Source organism: Clarias gariepinus, chromosome 2 (genome assembly GCF_024256425.1).
Source record: "Clarias gariepinus isolate MV-2021 ecotype Netherlands chromosome 2, CGAR_prim_01v2, whole genome shotgun sequence".
NCBI classification, from domain to species: domain Eukaryota; kingdom Metazoa; phylum Chordata; class Actinopteri; order Siluriformes; family Clariidae; genus Clarias; species Clarias gariepinus.
Genome location: NC_071101.1, coordinates 38,506,474 through 38,528,139, shown reverse-complemented (window position 1 = coordinate 38,528,139; position 21,666 = coordinate 38,506,474). Strand labels below are relative to the sequence as shown.

General features: G+C 35.2%; 1 protein-coding gene across 2 annotated transcripts; it reads right to left on the bottom strand.

The window, feature by feature from the left end:
- Window positions 1–14,259: 14,259 nt before the first annotated feature.
- Window positions 14,260–17,022, bottom strand: hlx1 (H2.0-like homeo box 1 (Drosophila)). 2 transcript variants are annotated; one of them, XM_053514268.1, is made up of 4 exons: window positions 16,382–17,021; window positions 15,884–16,039; window positions 15,484–15,668; window positions 14,260–14,976 (listed from the first exon to the last, which is right to left on the bottom strand). In XM_053514268.1, exons 1-4 carry the CDS (start codon window positions 16,815–16,817, stop codon window positions 14,659–14,661), a joined length of 1,095 nt encoding a protein of 364 aa, XP_053370243.1. In that variant the 5' UTR covers window positions 16,818–17,021; the 3' UTR covers window positions 14,260–14,658. The 2 variants fall into 2 exon arrangements, with proteins under 2 accessions (XP_053370243.1, XP_053370252.1); XM_053514277.1 differs by lacking the exon at window positions 15,884–16,039 and having other exon boundaries at window positions 16,382–17,022.
- Between the last annotated feature and the right edge of the window lie 4,644 nt (window positions 17,023–21,666).

Genomic DNA, 21,666 nt, shown 5'->3' with positions numbered 1-21,666 from the left:
TTAATTGCCCAATAATATGTGAACAAAAACATAGCTGACGTTAGCTATTTTATAATGCATGGTTGTGTCAGTATCCAGCTGTCCACCTCCCACTACAAGACAATGGTCACTCCTTTGAAGTGTGCACAATAGAAAGAACCCCTTTCAATTAAAACTGTACTAAACTATCACTTAACAAAGGGTAAGATTTACAACATTACCAGCAATGCCATCATGATATGTTTACTCCAGTGGTTTCACTTCAAGTCATCTGCACGATAGCTCATGATGAAATATGTGTGAATCATGCAATATGGTTAAAATGGTGGAGGTACACCCAAGTGAATTCCTTGTCTGTGGTAAAATGTCTTCATGTTGGAATAATAGGTTCAGTTTAAATACTCTCAACTGAGACAAATTCATTGCCTATTTTTTGCTTAAAAGTTTAATAAATTTATGTATTTTTCTTGGTCAGCAGCAGAATTGATGCCTCAAAGCTCCAGAGTCCCTCATTCAATCTCGAGCTCAGGTCGCTGTCTGTGTGGCATTTTACATGGGATGTATTTCAAAACAAGAACACAAAGAATTGACTTGGAAAGTACATTCTTGGCAAATATCCTTGCAAGAACTTGGACAAGGAGTTTAAGATGTGCTGTTTACTTAATATTGCACAATATATTTGCTGTGGTTCAGTTGTGCAAAAATCTTTTCAATTTCTTGGATAGTTTTTAGATATTAATATGCACACAAAGAAAAGGGCAGCATGGTTAAAACAGTTGGCTCTGTATTGAAACGATCATTAATAAGCCTATTTGAATGAAGACAGTTGTAAACCCTAACAGTGAAAGAAAATATCCTCTTAGCCAGTACCAATTGAGTACTAGATACGTTGGCAAAGAAGGCAAATATTTGTAATCATAGCTTATTTGTAAGAAATGTTAGAATAAATTTTACTTTATGTACCAAATAAACGAAGGTTTGACAACTATATGAGAAACGCCTATTTTTTCCATTTGTCCCAGTGTGGGATTTCTTTAGGTTTCCTCCTGCATTCCTAAGAACTTACAAAATAGCAAAATAGCTTGTAAAATCACACACACACACACACACACACACAATAATATCACTTTAATAAACTACAATAAATGGTAATATCCCTTTACTTAAGGTTGTGCTGTCATACTGACTATCAGCACAGCTACTGAAATACCTTCATGTTGTTATTTACTACAACAGCACTTTGTATATTGCTTACAGAGTGTATATGTATATAAAGGTTTAGGCAGATGTGAAAAAACACTGTGAAGTAAGAGTGCTTCCAAAAATTAACATGTTAATAGTTTATTTTTATCTGTTGGGGCCAAATGTTGAAGATAGATCTTAAGGACATTAACTGTATGTTTGGGGTTAATGCCCTGATGATATTGCATTAAGAATACCATTACTCCTGACCAAATCTCCAACTTCATTTGCAGAAATACAGCCCCAAAACTTGCAAGGAACCTCTACTATGCTTTACTGTTGCCGTATTACCTTTGGCAAGCAAGCTGCCTTCTGCTACAGCCAAATATTTAAAAATTTGACTCATCAGTCCAGAGAACTACCATTTTTTTGCAGCAAAGGTCCTAAGTTTTTTATGCATAGTTAAGTTGCTTAGTCCTTTTTCTCTGCCAAAGTTGTAGCTTTTGGCCCACAGTTTGTCCATTAGGACCACATTCGGCTAGACTTCTACAGGCAGTAGATGGGTATAACTGGGTACCACTGATTTCTGCCAGTTCTTTGCTAATGGCACTGCTGGACATCTTCCGATGTTGAGGGGAACCGAGCATGATGTATCTGCTGCATTAAGTTCCCTTCGCCAACCACTGCATCTGTGGTGCTCAAAAAAGCATGTTTCTTTGGCTTCTTCAAAATAGCTTAAACAGCACCCCTTGAAACTCCAGTTTGCTTTGAAATTATTGCCTGGGAAAGACCTTGCTAATGCAGTATAACTATCTTGTTGTTGTGCTCAGTCTGGCCATGGTGTATGTAATGTGACATGAAACTGTGCTTCACAACCTCACCTTGGTAGCAGAGTTTGGCTGCTCCAGGTTTGAAGCCAAAGTATAGTGACATCAAATATTGATTTAATTTTAAAATTTCTTCTAATTGTTTCTTTGCATTTATTAAGTTGATAAAAAATAAGAAAAAATATTTATTATTTAAAATTATTTATAAATAATATAATTAATTTATAAATTATATAATTATTTATAATTATTATTATTACTAAATAAAAAAAATCTAAATTAAATCAATATTTTGTGTCACTACGGTTTGGCTTCAAACCATCATCAGTTCCTACACATTCACAGGGATTTAATAGGATCGGAAGAAAAATCTAAATTAAATCAACATTTTGAATTTGAATTTGTTGTGGAAATGTATATACACTTCAGAAAAAGAAAATCTTGTATACATATTTTAATTGAAAGTTATTGCTGTAAGATATATATTAAGATACATTTAATATTATGATAATAATATTATAACATTATTAATATTATATTAATATAAATCATACTATTTTCATTTTCCTGAAGTGTGTACATTTATATATGTATATATATATACTGTATATATTATGTATGCAATATCTCATAAGATTATGTGCTGTAAATATCAGTATTACAATAACTGTGTTAATATTTAATACAACAGCACAACCTCAAGTAATGTCATACTACTTAATTACCAACAGATTTTTTTGTTTTGCGTGTGTGATTTAACCATATATCGTTACCATTTATACTTGTGTGTACAGCATATATACTGTTATTGTACTGTAGTAAATATCTACTGATATTTATGAGAAAATCTAAAATAAACTATTATGTGATATATTGACTTTTGTGCATCTCTGACACATTTAAACTTTTTAAAAAGTTTTTCTTTTCTTTTTTTTTTTTTGCTTTAGTCTGTTAATGCCAAGTTTAGAATTGTTGTATGCTGTTAATGAAGAGTCTATTAAGTAACATAGTAACTGTTCAAATAATATACACATACAATATATAAGATTTACAATACTCAAGTGAAACAAAACAAAACTAAAAACCCTGGAGAGAGAAATGTGTATAAGATCAACAAGGCAGTCTGCAATTTAGAGTAAAGAAAGTGACCCTTGGCTTCTCAGTCTATCCCTTAGTCATTCATCAAGTTCTGTTTATAGCCCCTCGGACTGCTCACAGTAAAATATGTCCCAGTGGATTGACAGAACGTGTCAATAAGGTAGCATTTCTCATGTTCTTTCTCAGTCTGTTATCATAGAATTTGAGCTACAGGGAAGGAGAGGGGTCAGACAGTGTGGAAGAGTGGAGTTCCAAAAGAAAATTAATTTGACCTCATTTGTGCTGAAACTAAAAGTGAAAAGCTCATTAATTCCAGGGTCACTCTATTTGTACGTAAATCGGTTCAAAATGTGTGGGAGTCTTCCAAATATCCACAAAAAAATATATAAATCCCCCACCTCAACCTCCCTTTGTTTCCTTTCCTCCTCCTCAACAACCAATGTCTTATTCCAAATGAAAGCTTTTCCAAATTGACGTAAATCACTGAGATTTTTTTTCCGTGAAGATCTCAAATCCTAGTCAGAGGGAGGGAATGGCCTGGAACGTTTTGCACTTATTAGTCTGTAAATATAGTGCTGTTTTAAGCGATTACCAACTGTGAATGATTTTTCACTCCCATCCGTTCTTGAAGTGGGACTTGTCATTTGTCTCAGGGCCTGAAAAAGGGCAACTGTGAAGAGTACTCGAGCAGAGTAGGAGAACAATAAATTATGTTAATGCACACATTTTAAACGGCTCATATTTCTCTTGGCCTGTTATCAAGACTACTCTGCTGAGAATGTAAACTACCTTTCCTACCTCCCCCATGTACAATGTTTAATGTTAATCTTCATTCAAAACATTTCTGTTAATGTAATAGCAAATCTAGCCAAATGTTACAGACTTATTTTCTTTTTCTTTCAATGACAGTTGTTTTTGGACTAACATCCGCCTGGCCCCATTAACTGTAGATGATCCAAAACATGATGATAGTTAAATAATAGTGAAATAATAAATAATGTAGTGATAAAGAGTTTAACAAATATAACATTTTTACATCATTTTATTCAACAGTATGATACGATTATAGCGGTCTTCCTAATCCGTTGCGACTCTATCTGTAGTGCTTATAGAGTTTAGGAAAGGCATGTATTAGCATAAATGTTTATTGTCATCAACTTTTCTTTAAGTTCCATTACTTGCGTGGAGCCACAGATCGAGGGAGATTATCAGTGGTCCTGTATGTCTTCCATTTTCTAATAATTGCTCCCACAGTTGATTTCTTCACACCAAGCTGCTTAACTATTGCAGATTCAGTCTTCCCAGCCTGGTGCAGGTCTACAGTTCTGTTTCTGGTGTCCTTTGACAGCTCTTTGGTCTTGGCCATAATGGAGTTTGGAGTGTGACTGTTTGAGGTTGTGGACAGGTGTCTTTTATACTGATAACAGATGCCATTAATACGGGTAACGAGTGGAGGACAGAGGAGCCTCTTAAAGAAGAAGTTACAGGTCTGTGAGAGCCAGAAATCTTGCTTGTTTGTCAGTGACCAAATACTTATTTTTCACCATAATTTGCAAATAAATTCTTTAAAAATCTTACAATGTGATTTTCTGAAATTTTTTTCTTATTTTGTCTCTCATAGTTGAAGTATACCTATGATGAATTACAGGCCTCTCTCATCAAGTAAAGAACTTTCACAATTAGTGGCTGACTAAATACTTTTTGCCCCACTGTAAGTTTTAAATAAACTGTTTTTGATGTTTTGTTTTGTTTTTTTGATCAAGGAAAACAGGTCACAATTATTGCCTATAGTGTTCCTAAGCAATAGACTAAAAAAATTAGAACTTTACTAAAGGATGTCCTGAAAATGTATGTGTGCAGGAGAGGTTTAAAAGAGGGGCTTTACAGAAAAACACTTATTCTGGCCTAATAATGAGACGTCTATCATTGCTAAAGCACCCCCATTAATATCTGACCATGCTTCACCAAATTTCATTACATTTGCTCTTGGCTGGTCACTATCAACAGCAGTCCATCTTTGTTATGGTTTAAGTCTAACATAGCGCCGTGGTAGCTCATGGCAAGCCTTAGTGAATTATGAGGTAAAGGCTTAGCTGACGAGTCCATCATGTTTACTCTGACACCCAACGACCCCCACTACCACCATAAAAAGAAAACATTTTAAGCCTGTGGCTAAGTGTGAAGACTGATTTTTCACTTTAAGGTGCTACATTTAAACAATTAATTTGACATACATTGCCCGGTTACTTCTACATGTGAAATATAATCTTGACATAGACCTTTGATTTTAAACATCAATTGAAGTATGGAATACACAAAATAATTCAGAACCCGCTGAAACATGCAAGACAATTAAGAAGTCATTTTACTTGTTACAAATTTAACTCAAATAAAACTAAAATATTTTCAAATAAATGAAAAATGAAACCTAAATAAATAGAATTAAATAAATACAATTAATTAAAATATACTATATTGTTGAGGTACATGATAAAATGTATATTTTAATGTTAAGATTATTCATTTATTTATTTGAAAAACAACAACCTTCCAAACATTAAATTAGCTACTGGATTTTAACTTTATATATATATATATATAATATTCCTTTGTTATTTTAGAGTTAGTCAATGAGCCTGAACTAGGGATATAATTAATTAGTGTACTGTGTACTATTTTTACACTTTTTTGTAATTTTAATGGATCAGCTTACATTTCCAAAAAAATTTGCACACTCATAAGATGTCTTAAATTCAACTTTAGCTTTGGTAACAGCACACAATGTGGTTTCCAGTTATTGTGTGTCCATTGATGTAATGATTTGGTAATTCTGTACACTCACGTCATCAGCTGACTTCATTTTATTGCCACTATGCATAATAGCTGCATCGCTACATTCACTTCTCATCTTGATGCATTCATTGATCTAGAATAGGGTCAGTCTGGACTCATCAGACCAAATGACCATTTTCCTGGTCTGCTCCAAAGTCTTTATTCTCTCTAGCTAATTCAAGCCTCTTTTTTTCTAGAGCCTCATTAACAAGTGGTTTCCCTAATCCCAATTCTATGAGTTCTGTATGTACACTGTGTGTACAGAAATGCTCTTACTTTTACTATTAAACATAGATTTTTTTATTCTCGTTGTTGTTTGTTTTTGTTTAAGTGATTTCCATTTACTTTTTCTAACCACTGTTTTTCCACAATGTTAACCGTTCAGCACTATCCTTCCAGGTTTTAATAATGTAAAGTAATGTTAACCTAGCTTTAGTAATTTCACCAGTGCTAAGTTGTTTTCATTAGCCCAATAATTTTACCCTTATGAAATGGTGATTTTTTTTTTTTCAGGTAGTCTATATATTCTAATAAAAAATACAAACTTGATTGGAGTTACAGCACCACAAAATGTATCCACTGTTGCAAGTATTTAAAAATGTTCTTTTTTCTAATCTTGGTGGAGTAAGAAATCTTAGAATCTCCAATCTTCTTCGGCTTATTGCTAGAGAAACAACACTGTAGTTATTCTGGAAGGGAAATTCAAAGTTGCTCAAGCAAACAGCAGATCATTACAGAACAGTAGATCATTGTTGGATAGGCAGTAATTATTTTATAAACATATCACACTGCCTTCAGATTTCATCATGTAAATACAGTTAAATCCATACAAATATTCCAATAAAAATTAGTTGATGGTAAAAATTTTGTTTAAATGACTTTAATAAAGTTTTTAAATCGGTTTCCTATCTTTATGTCTGATGAAAACCATATGCTTTTACATTGAAGTTAATGATTAATCAAACGGCAACTTCAGATTTATTTGTATATTAGAAATCTTTGTTATGAAAAGGTGTGTGAAGGCTAGCTGCCTCTTTAGATCACTGTGTCAGACACAAGATAAACCTAATTGGATTTGGGACAAGCAGGAGTACTGTTTGTGTTTGTTTGCGTATGTGAGAGGTCAGAAGAGGTTCAGGGAAGTAAGCCCTCCCTGCAACTTAAGCAGTCCAAATGACACCACAGACATGCTTCTCTGTGATGGGAATGGGGGAATTCCACTAAAATATTTCATGGTCAAATAAATACCTGAAGTGTCATAGCAGTGCAGTGTGCACTAATCATGTTTCCTTTAGCCATATTGGTTTTGTTGTAGTACAGACAATTTGTAGAAAATAAAGGTGAGACTGGAGCTAAATAAAAATAAAGCACAAATAAAATAGAGAGAGAGAGAGAGAAAGACAGTTCATGGTCAGAATACTATAGGTCAAGACCTTGAGGTTGTAATGATTAAATGATGAATGTTGCGTGTAAGAGCTCAAACATATGTCAGACGACAGAGAAAATAAGAGATAATGGAGGGCAGAGGGTGTGGAGGAGGACTGCATTGAGGGGGCTCTTTTGACAGAAAAGAATTCACACAATACCATTCAATTACATAAAATGCATTTTCTGTGAAACGGACAATTATATACTGGACGCATGCATGTGGACATCAATGGTCAAGCAGGTATATAACTTGTTACCTGGCTGAAGGAATAGGACCATGAATACTCCCTTAGGCAGATGGATGCAGCTGGCCAGAGCCATGCTTTGTAGGTTTTATAGTCATCTACACACAGATGATCAGTCCAGCTGCACAGAGTCAAAGATTCCTAAACATACCCTGGAGGAAGTGACCTCTGACCTCACACACCCATAGGGTATGAGGCACCAAGATTGTCCAAGGGGTGTTTGTAAATACATTAAAGTCAACCATTTTCACTGCAAAAGAAGATAATAATTATAATAATAATAATAATAATAATAATAATAATCTAATATACTGCAGGGACAGTACTGGAGTTGCTAAAATCTTGCACACTATGTTAACAGCCAGCAGGACAGCCTAATCCTTGCATGCATCATGTTTCAGTCTCTCAAATGAGGAATTTGTGAGGAGATGTGAAACCAAACTGCTTTCTAAAAATCACTCACCTTCTTTCCTCTGCATGTGGACGGCAGTTTCTGTGGTAACTGACAACCAATGTGGCTTGCTTTAAGGGCCCATTATCACATATAATAAATTTGAATCAATTGCTGCAGTCTTGCATTTTGAATCATCTGACTCCTTTCCTTCGGGATCTGCTCACAGAACTAACACTATCATTGGTTTGTGTAGTTAAAAAAAATTTTTTTATTAGATTTGTCATCTTTTCCCCATTAAAAATTGCTATCATAAGCACACACACACACACACACAGAAGCAACAGAATGTAACCAGTCCAGAGAACAGTCGATATGGCTGAGCTTCTGATAATGCGCACACTGTGGTGGTCCCACCACTTAAAGACCATTACTGGGATTTAAACAAGGGATCTCTCAATGATGTCAAAGATATGGTTTTATTATTTTACTTACAGTTAAGTCATCCAGACAATATAAACAGATGACTACTATATTCAGGCAACAGTCGTTTGTGATTGAGTATCAACCAGCAAAATTCATACAAGAAATTTATTGTATTTTAGGTTCTAGATGATTACTTTGTTATTAACAGTGTTTAGTTTTAGTTAATCACTATTTTTTTTTTATTAAAGTTGTCTGTAGATGGCCAGGATAAAGTGAAAATGAGGATATGAAAAAAAACTCAAATGTTACACAAGGAAGTAAGGTTTGTTCTATGACAATAGACATGTGGCTGCAAATGATACAGCTAGCTGTTTTGCTCTTAGCAGATCAGACCACAGATAGTGTTTATGGATTTTAGTATGTACACCCACCCACACACACACACACACACACACACACACACACACAAATATATATAGTACAGAAACATTCCTCAGAGATTTTGGCAAATCTCCCGTTCCACCACATCCCAAAGGTGCTTTATTGGATTGAGATCTGGTGACTGTTGAGGACATTTGAGTCTAGTAAACTCATTTTTATTGTCAGGAAACCAGTGTGAGATGATTTTAACTTTGTGACATCCACTATTCTGTGGTTATAAAGGAAAAACTCACAAAACTCTATGCTATGGCATTTAAACAGTGCAAAGATTTAAAGGACAAAGAATGACTGGTACTGTGAGGCTCAAAATATGCCCAGAACATATTAAACCACCCCATTACACCACCAGCAGCCTGAACTGAACAGAATGGATCCATGCTTTTATATTGTTCGCACCAAATTCTGACCCTACCATCTGAAAATCCCAGTAGTTTGCCCATCTAACATCAACAACTAACACTAACACATTTAAAGTCACTTCAATTATCTTCGTTTCCCATTATGATGCCCGGTTTAAACTTCAGCAGATCATCTTGAAAATGTCTACATGCCTAAATGCATTGAGTTGCTGTGAGTCAGCCAAAAAATGTGCACACACTTCAAGACAAGAAGAACTTCTATAAATATTTTAATACTAAATTTATTGTTATACATTATATATTGATATATATGATGATTTTATAATAACAATATTATATTATTATTAATATTTTTCTGAAATGTGTATACATTTTTTAGATGACTCTGTATATGCATGTGTGTGTGTGTGTGTGCATGTGCGTGCGTGTGTGTATAAAACACCTAGACATGTGGATTGACGCTTCCTTGGTTTATGGGAAGTTGACCTATGGAAGTCAATTTAGTGACATTCACATATTAAAATGATTTCTAAGGTGATGTGGCTTGACTGCAAGATTGCCGCAGTTAACTTGAAGACAGCTATAAATTCAAAAGTCATAGGCAAGTTAATTATATGTAGAAAGAAAACTAAATGTAATTTTGTTCCACCTTTGATGGCAGTAATTTTGTTCTCCATTTTTGTATTTTTTTTTTATCACAGAGGGCTGTCCAAATGTGGTTGTAATCATTGGTGTAAATGTCTGCAAATACATTTGCTATGGAGCCAGACAGGGCGTATGATAAATCTCATGGAGGATCACTAAGCTCAAATTAATAACAAACTACAGGCAGTTCACACAAATGATGATATGCCATGAAACTGGCAGAAAAACCACTGCCTAGTTTTCCAAAAGATTCAGGATGTCAAATATGGCCTGTTTATTGCCACATAAAAATGAGGGTGAAAGGCCTTGAGAGCCTTTAGATTAGTATCTATAACAAAATGTAATGATAGTTAAGTGTGCACACAAGGCATTACTTTAAAATGGGGTGGGCGATGAAAGGATTTTTCAGCAGTCAGCATCCAGGTGGTAAAGTCTCATTGGGTTCACTGAGTCAGAGAGTGGTCCAAGCACAATGAGGTTCCATCCAAAGACAGAGGCCACGGCATGTGGTCTGGGGTCTCACAGTGGAGTTTCACAAGAAGCTGATGCCCCATCGTCTGTGGTCTACCAGTCAGTGCAGCAGAAGGTAACTGGATCCAAGGTGGAGTGAGAAAGGAAGGGAGGAAACTAGGAGCGAAACCATGAAAAATGTAGAGTATGAAAATGTCTCCCTTGGTTTATGGCTGCACAGACAGTCGTCCAAGAGAAACACATCCTTAAATTTAACCATAGATGCCTCTTAGTCTCTCTCTCTCTCTCTCTCTCTCTCTCTCTCTGGTTTTCTTTGCCTCTCTCCCAACTAGCTGGCAAGGGCTTGGTTTTCAGAAAGCAAAGCTAAGTTGCTTGGAAACTATGTTACAAACGTACTCAATAATCTGCCTTTTTAAGGATCTGGTTCCAGTATATGTAGCTCAGTTTTCAAACATGAACATGTGTAGATCAAGTTAAATAGTTTAATAGCTACAATATGTTCTACATTGAATATATTTTATAGTAACTCATTGTTGAAAACCTCTAGAAATTCAAACAAGACGATTAAATTGAAAACAAGAAGATTTGGAAATTTTGAATGATTTGCACTTTTTACAGCGTTATAAAGGTAATGCTGATCATTCTCTAAAACACACAGTGAGGAACTCTGACAGGATGTACTTATTTTGATTTCTATCTGGACTAAACTTACAAAACACGCTCCTGTCAAAGGCAAGGAGAAAAGTTTGGAAATTGATTGGAAGAACTTACTGCAGTTCCCTTTAACTTTTTACTATTGTACTGGATGCTTGTGTCCATAATTTTCATTTTTTTAGGTCTGCAATGAATAATTTTTTTTTTATCAAATTAATTATTTAAAAGCAGGATGCGTAGCATTCTTTAATGAAAATATTACAATCTGAAATCAACTTCTAGTGTCAATTATTTCAGGTTATTCAAATAAAAGCAAGAACTTTCTTAAAGATTATTTGTTTTTTGGAAGAGGATGATTGGTGGGACACATTACTTTTATCCCTCATATCATCTACCACCACAGTGTCTGCTGAAATACTTAATAACCTGTTTGTACTATAAATTGGGACGTACAAAATGCAGACAGTTTTGGTGCATAATAAAATGCTAGCAAATAAAATCTAGCAAAAAAAAAGACATAAACAGGAGATTTATCAAGCATTCTAATGCTTTAAACCACACTCTCGAGGACAAGCTAATACATGACCTTATGTGTTTTGAAGCAAAACACACAGTGTAGTAATTTATTTGAAGCAGCTGCTTTTTCAAAATGTTTAAGTTTAGACAGGAAATCTGTTAAGCTGTTCAGCTCCTACATTGTCCTGCTTGGGTTACAGGGCCACTCGAAAAGCTACTTTAATGGTGGAAAATGGCACTAAATGTAAACAAATAGCCTTACTCTTATTCTGGCAATTAAAAAAAATGTTTTAAGGCACTTTAGTGATCAAAATCTGTAATACTATTGTAAGCATTTGTGTTGTATTGGTATTTTATGTTTGCATTATATTCATAGCCTTGTAAGGGATAATGTACGATTCACCTGCTGATACACTGTTAATTATGTGAGTGCTAGAAAGGCAGGAAATAGTATATCATATTGACTAATAAAATGACCTTAGAACATGTTTTAGATGGAAAATGAGTCAATGTTAATTAAAGGATGCTAACATACAGTATGAGTTGTTACGAATAAATAAATGTGTTTTGGCAGTCACAAAAGAATTACGTGATATTGCATACTTGTTGCATTAAGCCAGAAGAATACATTCTGTAGCTTTTTCATGTAAAAAGTGTCAGTGCACTGAATGGAAAGGGGCAGGTAGGGAGTGGGGGTGGGAAATGTAAACGCTGAAGTGGAATTCAATATGTGGCCTTAAGCGGAAAAACTGGTGATCTCAAGAGGTCATCCCTCTTTCCGGAGGAGAAAAAAGTAGACCCTATGGTAGAGTGTGCTTCTGGTGATCTTTGGTGAAGTCATTCGCGAAAAGAAACCGTTTCCCCAACAGAGCTCTCCTTTATAGAGATGTTCTCCATCACTCTTTATCCTTTGTGCTATTCCTTAGATGCTCATAGCAATTTAGTGAGGTGAATGGAAAAACGCTCATGCATGGCCCAAATGTGCAAGATGTTGTTACTCTGTTTTACACATGGTTTGCCAATTTCATTCTGTCTTTAGTGGAAACATAGTGTATAGTGTGTCTTAAGTAATATAATGCAGTTTTTAGTTTTAGAATGTTCACTTAGTATGAACCTTATTGTTTGTGCTTAAATATGTGCATTATACACAACACAGATCAGATTTATTAGATTTGGGGTTCTAAGTACATGCTCTTACAAAATTAAATTGTCTCTATCATTATGTGCATTTAATGTTGGCTTAAAAATATAGTTTTGCCTCAGTCTCCTAAATGAGAAAGCAACCTCACCAAAATATATTTGTGATAGATATTTTATCAAATATGTTTTTTTATTTACTTAGGCAGCTGTTAGAATGTATATGTCTGTGGATGCAGCGGGTGCAGCGTGTGCCCGTGTGTTTTTGCACACTGGTTCATGTCCATGTGGTGGCTAAGAGCAAATGTAGTACATATTTAAATAATGTATTAAACTTGATGGATAGGTTGTTTATAGCTGGAGGTGTTTGCTTTTCCAAATTCATTATCTAAGCTCATACTTTTTCTGTATTAGGTCCCTACCAACATTTAAGTCTAACTTATACAGCTGATACACAAACAGATAGACAGATAGATGAACAAAAGGACACACGGACACACACACACACACACACTAAAAAATGTCATCTTATTTAAAATTGTATAAGCATTATATATGCTTTAAAATATTTTTCATTTCATTATTGCCACTAATTTTACAAATTCAGGGCTGTCAATGAAAATATGATTGTTATTGTAGATATTATTTTGTTTTACAGCCAACCACGGAAAATGTTTTACATGTGATACATTGTAAGGACAGTTGATTTAAAAATGTCACCGAACAGTTATACTGTTTCTCCTTACAATTAAGACTGTCTGTCCAAATCTGCTCCTATGGTAAAGATATAATGATATAATGTCATAATTTATAAACAAACTGTTTTATGGAAACTGACATTAAACTATGAACCTAACTATATATACAAGCACAACATTATGGCCTGTCATTGGTGATTGTCACAGAGTCAACTGGAGTCCATTTATGGACTCCGTTTTCATTTGCTGATCTGAGCCTGGATTCATTTCTGTTGCTGATATCTGGAGCCAGTAAATGTACACAAACTATAAATCTTAGCGCGTCACTCTGTTTATTGTTAGATGCCAAATTTTCCCAACTAACATTTCTCAGAGCAATAGGGCCTTCAAGGCCAAAAGTACAATACCCTCTTTTCATCTTATTATACACTAATGATCTTAAATATTTATATATAAGATCATATGTAAAGACAATCTGTGAAGCAAATATGCTTTTAAAGCAAAATAATATAAATGTCTATATATCAAATAAAAACAAAAATTAAATACATTTTTGTTGTGACCACCCTTTGCCTTTTAAAACTGCAATCAAAAAAGCAATTAATCTACACCGCTTTTAAGCATTTTTTAAGCAAAACGACTGGTTGGTTGTTCAAACTGTCTCAGATAGCTTTCTACAGTTCATTCAGTCATATTGGCTATCTCATTTGCACCTGGTTTCGCAGGTAAAACCAAAAAGCCTTAATTAGTTGTATTATGTATTGCTGAAAATCTTACTTTCTTTTACACCATTTTATACATATGATTGGCAGTAATAATAATAATAATAAAAATAATAATAATAATAATAATAATAATAATAATAATGTTTACTATTGTTCATATAAAAGGCTTTGTATTGGATGGACATCAACAATTTCAAAACAGGTATCAAGTAAGAAAACGTTAAAATTTTATTTACATCTTCAGTGCAAATACCTACTAACAAAATATAATACCTTCAGATTCACGAACTTTAAGATAACATTTACATTTAGTAAATTCCCAGAGGTCGTAAGGTGAACAAAAAGTAGTTCAGATGAATATTCACAATGATCAAATTCACAAGATATTCACAAGATTGAAATTCCCCCTTATACATATATATATATAATAAGTCAGTGACATCACCGGATATATTTACTTATCACGACGAACTGTCCCACGGACGACCTAACCAGTCCTGACTTACTGGCAGAACTGCGTTCTCTCTTTTAATTTTTTTTTTTTTAAGGGGGACATGGATCTTAGTTGTCTACAGTTTATAAGTGGTTTCTTCCCAAAGAAAGTTCAAAACGGTATTTGTGAGGATGCTGTTGTCTCTGCCACGGCGTTTGGTGACGGTATGATGTCTGTGCTTAAAGGGAGAGGCCCGGCGATGATAACGCTATGTTTGCTGGATTCAGAAATGTTCGTCTCTCTTTTCTGTTCTGCTTCTTCATCGAAGTCGGAATCGCTTTGCTCGGTATCGCACTCGGACTCGTCGCGCGGTTTCTGCTCGGCCTCGGTCTCGGCTTTATCTGACGGCTCCTTCTCTTTGTCCTTTTGGGCTTGGGCCTCCTTGGAATGTCTCCATTTCATTCGGCGGTTCTGAAACCACACTTTAACCTGAAGATAATGAAATTGTTTTTATTAATTGACTTCTCCAAAGCGATTTCAAAATAAAATACCAAACAAAGTTATAAAGATTTATTATTTCATAATACAATCTATTTCGCGCGTTTCTTCAAGATGGCATTTTTTGCGTAAATTGTGACATAAATGATAATTAACATTTATACTTAAAAAAAACTTTTTAAACCCAACTATGAGCTTTTAAGTCATAAAAACTGTTTACAACGGAACAGTTGGCTGCTATGGCCTTTCATCATTTACAAAAGTCGTTATAATTGACTTTCATTTCCCCATGAATAGGCGTTTCGCAACTCAGAAAGGCAAACGCTTTTCAGTATTTTTATTTTATCTGCGTGTCGTGTGCTTCCTGTGTTCTCTCTCTCTCAAACACACACACACACACACGCGATGCAGACAGACAGATTGACCGACAGACAGACACACACACGGTCTCTCTCTCTCTCTCTCTATCACACACACACACACACACACATAGCCCACCTGAGCATCCGTAAGGCCCAGCATCGCAGCAAGCTGTTTTCTGTCAGGTTTTGTGACGTATTTCTGAATTTCAAAGCGCTTCTCAAGACCCTTCCTTTGCAGATTGGAGAACACGGCTCTGGACCAGGACCTTTTTCTTTTGTATGTTTGTGGCATTGTGTCTTTGGTGAGAACTGCATAGGGTCCTGCAAAGAGTCAAACAGCATATATGGTTGTTTGTACAAATTGTCAGCTCGCGGACATTTTATAGGCTTCATTTAAAGAGATACATATATTTTAATAAGAGACATCACAATGGCTAAAACGACAATTAGCTAATATAATTGTATAGCCTATGCCACATGTCCAAATATTTTTCGTTGCATTAAGAGTGAGAATTGGCAGGGGATTGTCACACTACCTGGGAAAGTGTCCTGATACTGATGCCCTGATTGTCTGGAGGAAGTTATAATGGAGGATGCGTCGCTCATCCCCGGCTCTATGGAAGAGAAGTACTGACTGGGGCTCGGCTGCACGGAGACTGACTGGCGATTCGAACTAACAACAGACGTGTGATCTGTAAACACAGTATCAGGAATTACAGTAATAAACGTTATTTTATAATTAAGATAAAATGATTAATATATGACTTATTTTGGACATGAATGGTCAAGAAAATCTATGAAATAACGTCCTGGATTTTTATGGTCACTTATATTAATACTTATAAATACTTTTAATATCCTAATTTAGCCCAATTAGAACAGGCCACTGTGAACACCCCTCTATTTTATGACGCATTTTAAATTATTAAGTCTATGTAAAATTGGGCATTTTATCATCTTATTATATTACTTTTTGATAATGACAAAACAAGAAAAAAACGTTGTGTGTAATTTTTGTAAAGTTGTGTGTTTACCTCTTAGTGACGACGAATCTTTTGATTTTGGTTCAAATTCTGTCGACAATATCCGATCAATGCCGAACTTAAGATCTTTGCTAGAAAGTGGAGGTACAGATTGAGAAAAGAATGTTGTTCTGGCCACAGAGGTCAAGTGTATTCCATGCCTGTGGTAGGCAGACGCTGCGTTCACTCTCCCAGCGAATACAGATGCGTCCGGCGCTAATGGAGACGGACGAAGCGGAGATGCCGTGGAATGAACTTGAGCCCTGGCTCCCATATGGCTCACGAGTGCCGAAGACCCAGCGACGTTCTCACCGTCTCCAAAATGCAGTATGTCAGCAATGCAGAACGAAGGCTTTTTCACCGTATCCACTGCAAAACCTCCTGAACAATACGCAGACCAGAGACTAAAATTTGACGCGTAAAGAGGATTCAACCCGGCAGTATACATCCTCCTCTTTTAGATCGCCTTTATTTTTCTTTATGTGTGTGTGTGTGTGTGTGTGTGAAAAAGAATCACGACATTAATTATAGGAAGCGTTTTATTTAATGACGTGCATCGCTTTCTCTACGCTCCAGAAATGTTCTCAAGAATGAAATCCCACTCTGTGGTCCAAGAAGTTCTACGCAGAAGTTTCTTCTGAGACGATGATTGGCTCAGTGTTAGCCAATGGAGATTCAGAAAACGTTCCCACTTCCCCTTGATGCGTAATAAAGCCTTGGGAAAGTTCTTCAGCTATTTAAAACAGTACGTGTAGCCTTCGAAATGATCATTAAATTACTTTATTGTTATTAGATTATATAAGGAGAGCTGCATTCATAATTTAAAACAACCCTCAGATGTTGCATTACATCTTATTTTACTATGTGGTATCATTTTATCAGAAAAAATAAAATTGTCTACATTATAAGTAGCAACATTTCTACTTTAGAATGAATCACGTATCTATCTATCTATCTATCTATCTATCTATCTATCTATCTATCTATCTATCTATCTATTTTTAAAAGGTGTCATCTGGTCATCCTGCTATTTCAACCTGACATAATAGTCTTATGAATCTTTAATTAAAAATAATTGCGCAAAGTGATATAATTATAACGATTATATAAAATGAACATGCTTTATTATTCGCTAAAAAAAACTGCACTCGGTTCCTTGTTGGTCCAGTGAGATTAGGAAACAGGAGTTTCTCGATGCAGGCCATCCTGTTTTTAAGGGCTCTGATTCAAGCCTAAATGAGCGGATATTCCTGCTAGATTTATCCCAAAATAGAAGATGTCAGTATTTTAGGGTACAGCGGAGGTCCATATTTCCTCCGGAGCGAGGAGGGGGGACTTTATAATGACTGTTAGCACTTCCTTTTTTCAATATTTGTGCAACTTTATCTCAACCTGCAAGTTGCATGGTGACGCAAATCCGTCTCTATGCTTATAATAAACAAAGGAAATCTATTCTCCACTAAAACGAAAACACAATTAACTTCAGAAGCGATACTTCATCCATATGTAGGCTACAACCCAAGTCCAACCCATCATTCTCTTATTATGGCCAGCTATAGAAGGATATTATTATTATTATTATTATTATTATTATTATTGTTATTATTGCTGTCGTTACTGATAAACGATTTACCAAAACAAAGCAAAAATGTTGCTTTAAAGCATATCCACTAATGTTACATATCCACTAAGATGGTGATGCATTTTGATAATCGCTACCGTTAAATGACGCAATTCGTTGATTCCTTAAATGTCGGTTGACAGACATTAGTGTGCGTCAGAATTATAATAAGAGGAACCTTTTTCCTGATATGTTTTAGCAGATGCGTCATTCTGCTTCTATCTTCCTTCTGAGGCGTTCATTACTGCTGATTTATTATGCCGGAAAGGTCTATGACCCTGGCTAGCTCTTAGCACGACGCTTTAGAGTGACACTTTTCCGGTTTAAATTTAGAGATGAAATGTAATGTTTACCCTGGAACTTACAGTCAAAACAATCCATGGAAAAGGATGTAGAAGAAGTGAGGTTAGTATGCTGAAACACGCACGTTAATTCAAGAGTGCAGAGCACATTGTAGTATGACAGAAAGCATGCATCCTTGAGGGAAAAAAACTACTAACCAGGCAAACAATCTTTTCCCCATAATTTACGTTTAACCAAACCAAAAAAAAAACAGCCATTCAACCTATAAAAATTATGTAAAAACGGTGTTTTGGTAATAATTATACAGCAAGAATGAATACATTTTGTGTGTCGCATCTTTTTCTAGCACCTGTAGTAATTTTATATTTCCATTAATGCATGTTTATAATATTGGACACTATGTGATTTATTACTTAAAAAACAGGAGATTTTGTATACTTTAAAAACAATACAAAATACAGTCATAATGTGGAGGAAAGGTAGCAGATTTTTTCTGATTTTACAAAAAAAAAAGCAGGAAAAATTTTACAATGTGCACGCATATGTAACATGCAAACTTGTAAATATATGTGGCGTGGCTCCCGCTTCTGTTGAAAGTGATAATAACATCTGTTAACATTTAAGGCACTGGTTATTTTTATTTCGGCACCTGAAAACTTAAGTCATTTGTTTTATCCTTACTATTATTATAGCTATACAAAACATCATAATCTGAATATAAAAGCCATCTTAAATAGCCTAAAGGCTTGTGTAAAACGGTAACGGAATGATGAACCGTTTACCCAAATCTCACGCAACATTGTAACGAATTCTAAATGCGCTGTCAATTTCGTCTTCATAAGATATAAAAAAAAATTATCACGACTGCGAAGGTCCTCAAGTTAGCCTACTCCACGCAATATTGCATCCAGTCGTTTATCATGCATAAAGGATAATAATAATAATAATAATAATAATAATATCACACAGAAAGAGAATATTACCACAGGCCGACCACAATCACGGTTACTAAAGCCACTTGTGTAGCATATTATACGTTTTTAGGTGCTTCTGACTGATTTTCCTTGGGTTTTGACTTATACCCTTCTTTCTAATTCTACATTCTACTATTTCTGATTCTCTCGTATTATTTAGTTATGCTTGTTCGTCTTTATTCTATAACATTCATTACTTCATCTCAGAATTCATGAACACATTCCTTTCAATTTGCCTTTACTTTCCCCTCTCTGCCAATTTCCCTTCTAAAATCTTTTTTTTTTTTTAAGTAAATAATTTAAAACGAGCGGGTTTCAAAATAGGGAGTAATGTAGTAAATGTAAGCATTCAAACAGCACTAGATAATTTCGAGTCCAATGCCCTCCAAATGTTATATTTCACAAAGCTGACAAGTATGTTGTTACGAGCAGTGGGTAAGCAGCTTGCCTGCAGACGAAAAGCTTTTCATTCAATACGGAAAAAAAATACGAACGTCATATTAAGTGTAATTGCTCTTTAGTTGTCCAGTCAGGCGTGGTATGGCTATAAAGATATAATCAGCAAAAATAAATAAATAAATAAATAAATATTTCTGTTACGTTTATCAGAAACATACTTTAAGCCGATGGTTTTTAATCTTATGTTTATTTTTCGATTTTAGTTTCAGACAATTGATCCAAGTTGAGTGCATTTCAACATTATTATAAATAAGATGAATCAGTAGTCTTTTTCATTACTCGAACTGGACAACTTCGAACTGGCAAGATCTCCTGTGAAATGTGATGCGGTGTATTTAAGCTGCGCACTCCCATTTGCCAAACAGAAGATGGACATCTGAGAGTCGGACTAACTCGCACTCGCCCCAGTCGACCTGCTTGTTAAACAACAAAAGAGCTTCCTTTAATGGAAGCCTCGTTGCTGCCCATTAAAACCTCTGTATTTACACTAAAGCGGCGGCAAAGGTTGAAGTCGTGCCATTTGTGTAAAGGAACCCAGGCTGTCTAATTTCTCTTTTTCTTCAATGTACACATGGCTAAATCAAATTCAGTGAACGCTGCAGCTCTCGCAGCTAAATAAGACCAGGACTAATGGAAACGCGAAAAGGTCATGATAACAAACCATTACTGTTTCTGCTCCCAGTGTATCCTGGCAGTGATCCCGCTAATGCGTAAATCTTAAGCACTCTCCGCAAGTGCACCCCAGTGGGCTTTGCCCATGCGCAAAAACGAGCTCTTGCTGTCCTGATTAGGCCGTGCTCTTTTCTGTGACTACACAATGATTGATTGTGCACTTGTTTACCAAAGGCAATCACTGTTGAGGCAAACCAGAGTCTTTAGAGCTTCGGAGGATTAGCGTTTAGGGCGCATAGGCCTTATTAATTGTTGTAATGGAAGTAAGCAACGTAGACAAATTAAAAAAGATAGTAAACTTTGACACTGTAACATTTTGTTGGAGTGTTTGACATTCCGTCCTACACCTACATAATGCATAAATTAAAACAATGCTTAAATGATTTACTGATGGGTTACATGTGCATCGAATTGTGTTTTGTTGTTGTGGTGATTTATTATTTTATTTTATTGTTGCAACTTATGACACTTTAGACAAGCGTGCAATTTAAGCACAGTATAAACCGCTGACCGCTATTTTTAAAAGAAGAAAAGAAAATCACTGTTACGCGTGGTATGCTTCTGTTCACTTACATATTTTGTACTGTGATTAGTCAGTTATGTTTATCCATTTTAAGTTAGCCAAAGATAATACATGACATTAAAACGTTTTTATTAAAAAGCAATGTTTCTTTAGAAAATAATAAGACCGTTTTCATATCACCTCTACTCATATAATAAGGCCATGAGGATTTCAGAGTTCTACAATGTGCGGGCAGATTATTTTGTTTTTTATTTATTTAAAGAAAGCACAAACAACCTGCTAATTAAATTCCATGCTATCTGAATTCGCCCCTTTTTATTTTGGTTGAAGACTGCACAATGCTTCAATTTTACCACGTCTTACGACTAATAAACAAAATGTCACAAACAAGTAAACAATATTTTTTATAAGAGTGTTTGTGATGCACTGGCTCTGTGCCTCTGTGGTAAAATTTTGTGAGGTAACAATTTTATTTTCAGACAGACTGGTACCTCTAAGTGTCTGTAGAAAATCATGACCTTCTTAAGAAAACCAACTGATCAACAGTATACGTATAAAAGCTGCTGTAATTTTAAGCCTAACTTATTTTAGTCCACTAACTCCTACAAAGAGAATGCCAAGCCATTTGCAAAAGGTAATCAGAACTAGGAAACTGGGGAAATTACATAAAACTCAGTCTCACATGCAACTGCATCTTGGGAAATGCCAGGGTATGGTGAGAAATGACCAGGAAAGCAAAAGTTTG

Coding starts and splice junctions, on each gene's coding strand:
- hlx1 (XM_053514268.1), bottom strand. CDS start 16,817: ATGTATACTGCCGGGTTGAATCCTCTTTACGCGTCAAATTTTAGTCTC. Junction 16,040..16,381: donor AGATTCGTCGTCACTAAGAG/GTAAACACACAA, acceptor CTGTGTTTACAG/ATCACACGTCTGTTGTTAGT. Junction 15,669..15,883: donor GTATCAGGACACTTTCCCAG/GTAGTGTGACAA, acceptor GACTCTTTGCAG/GACCCTATGCAGTTCTCACC.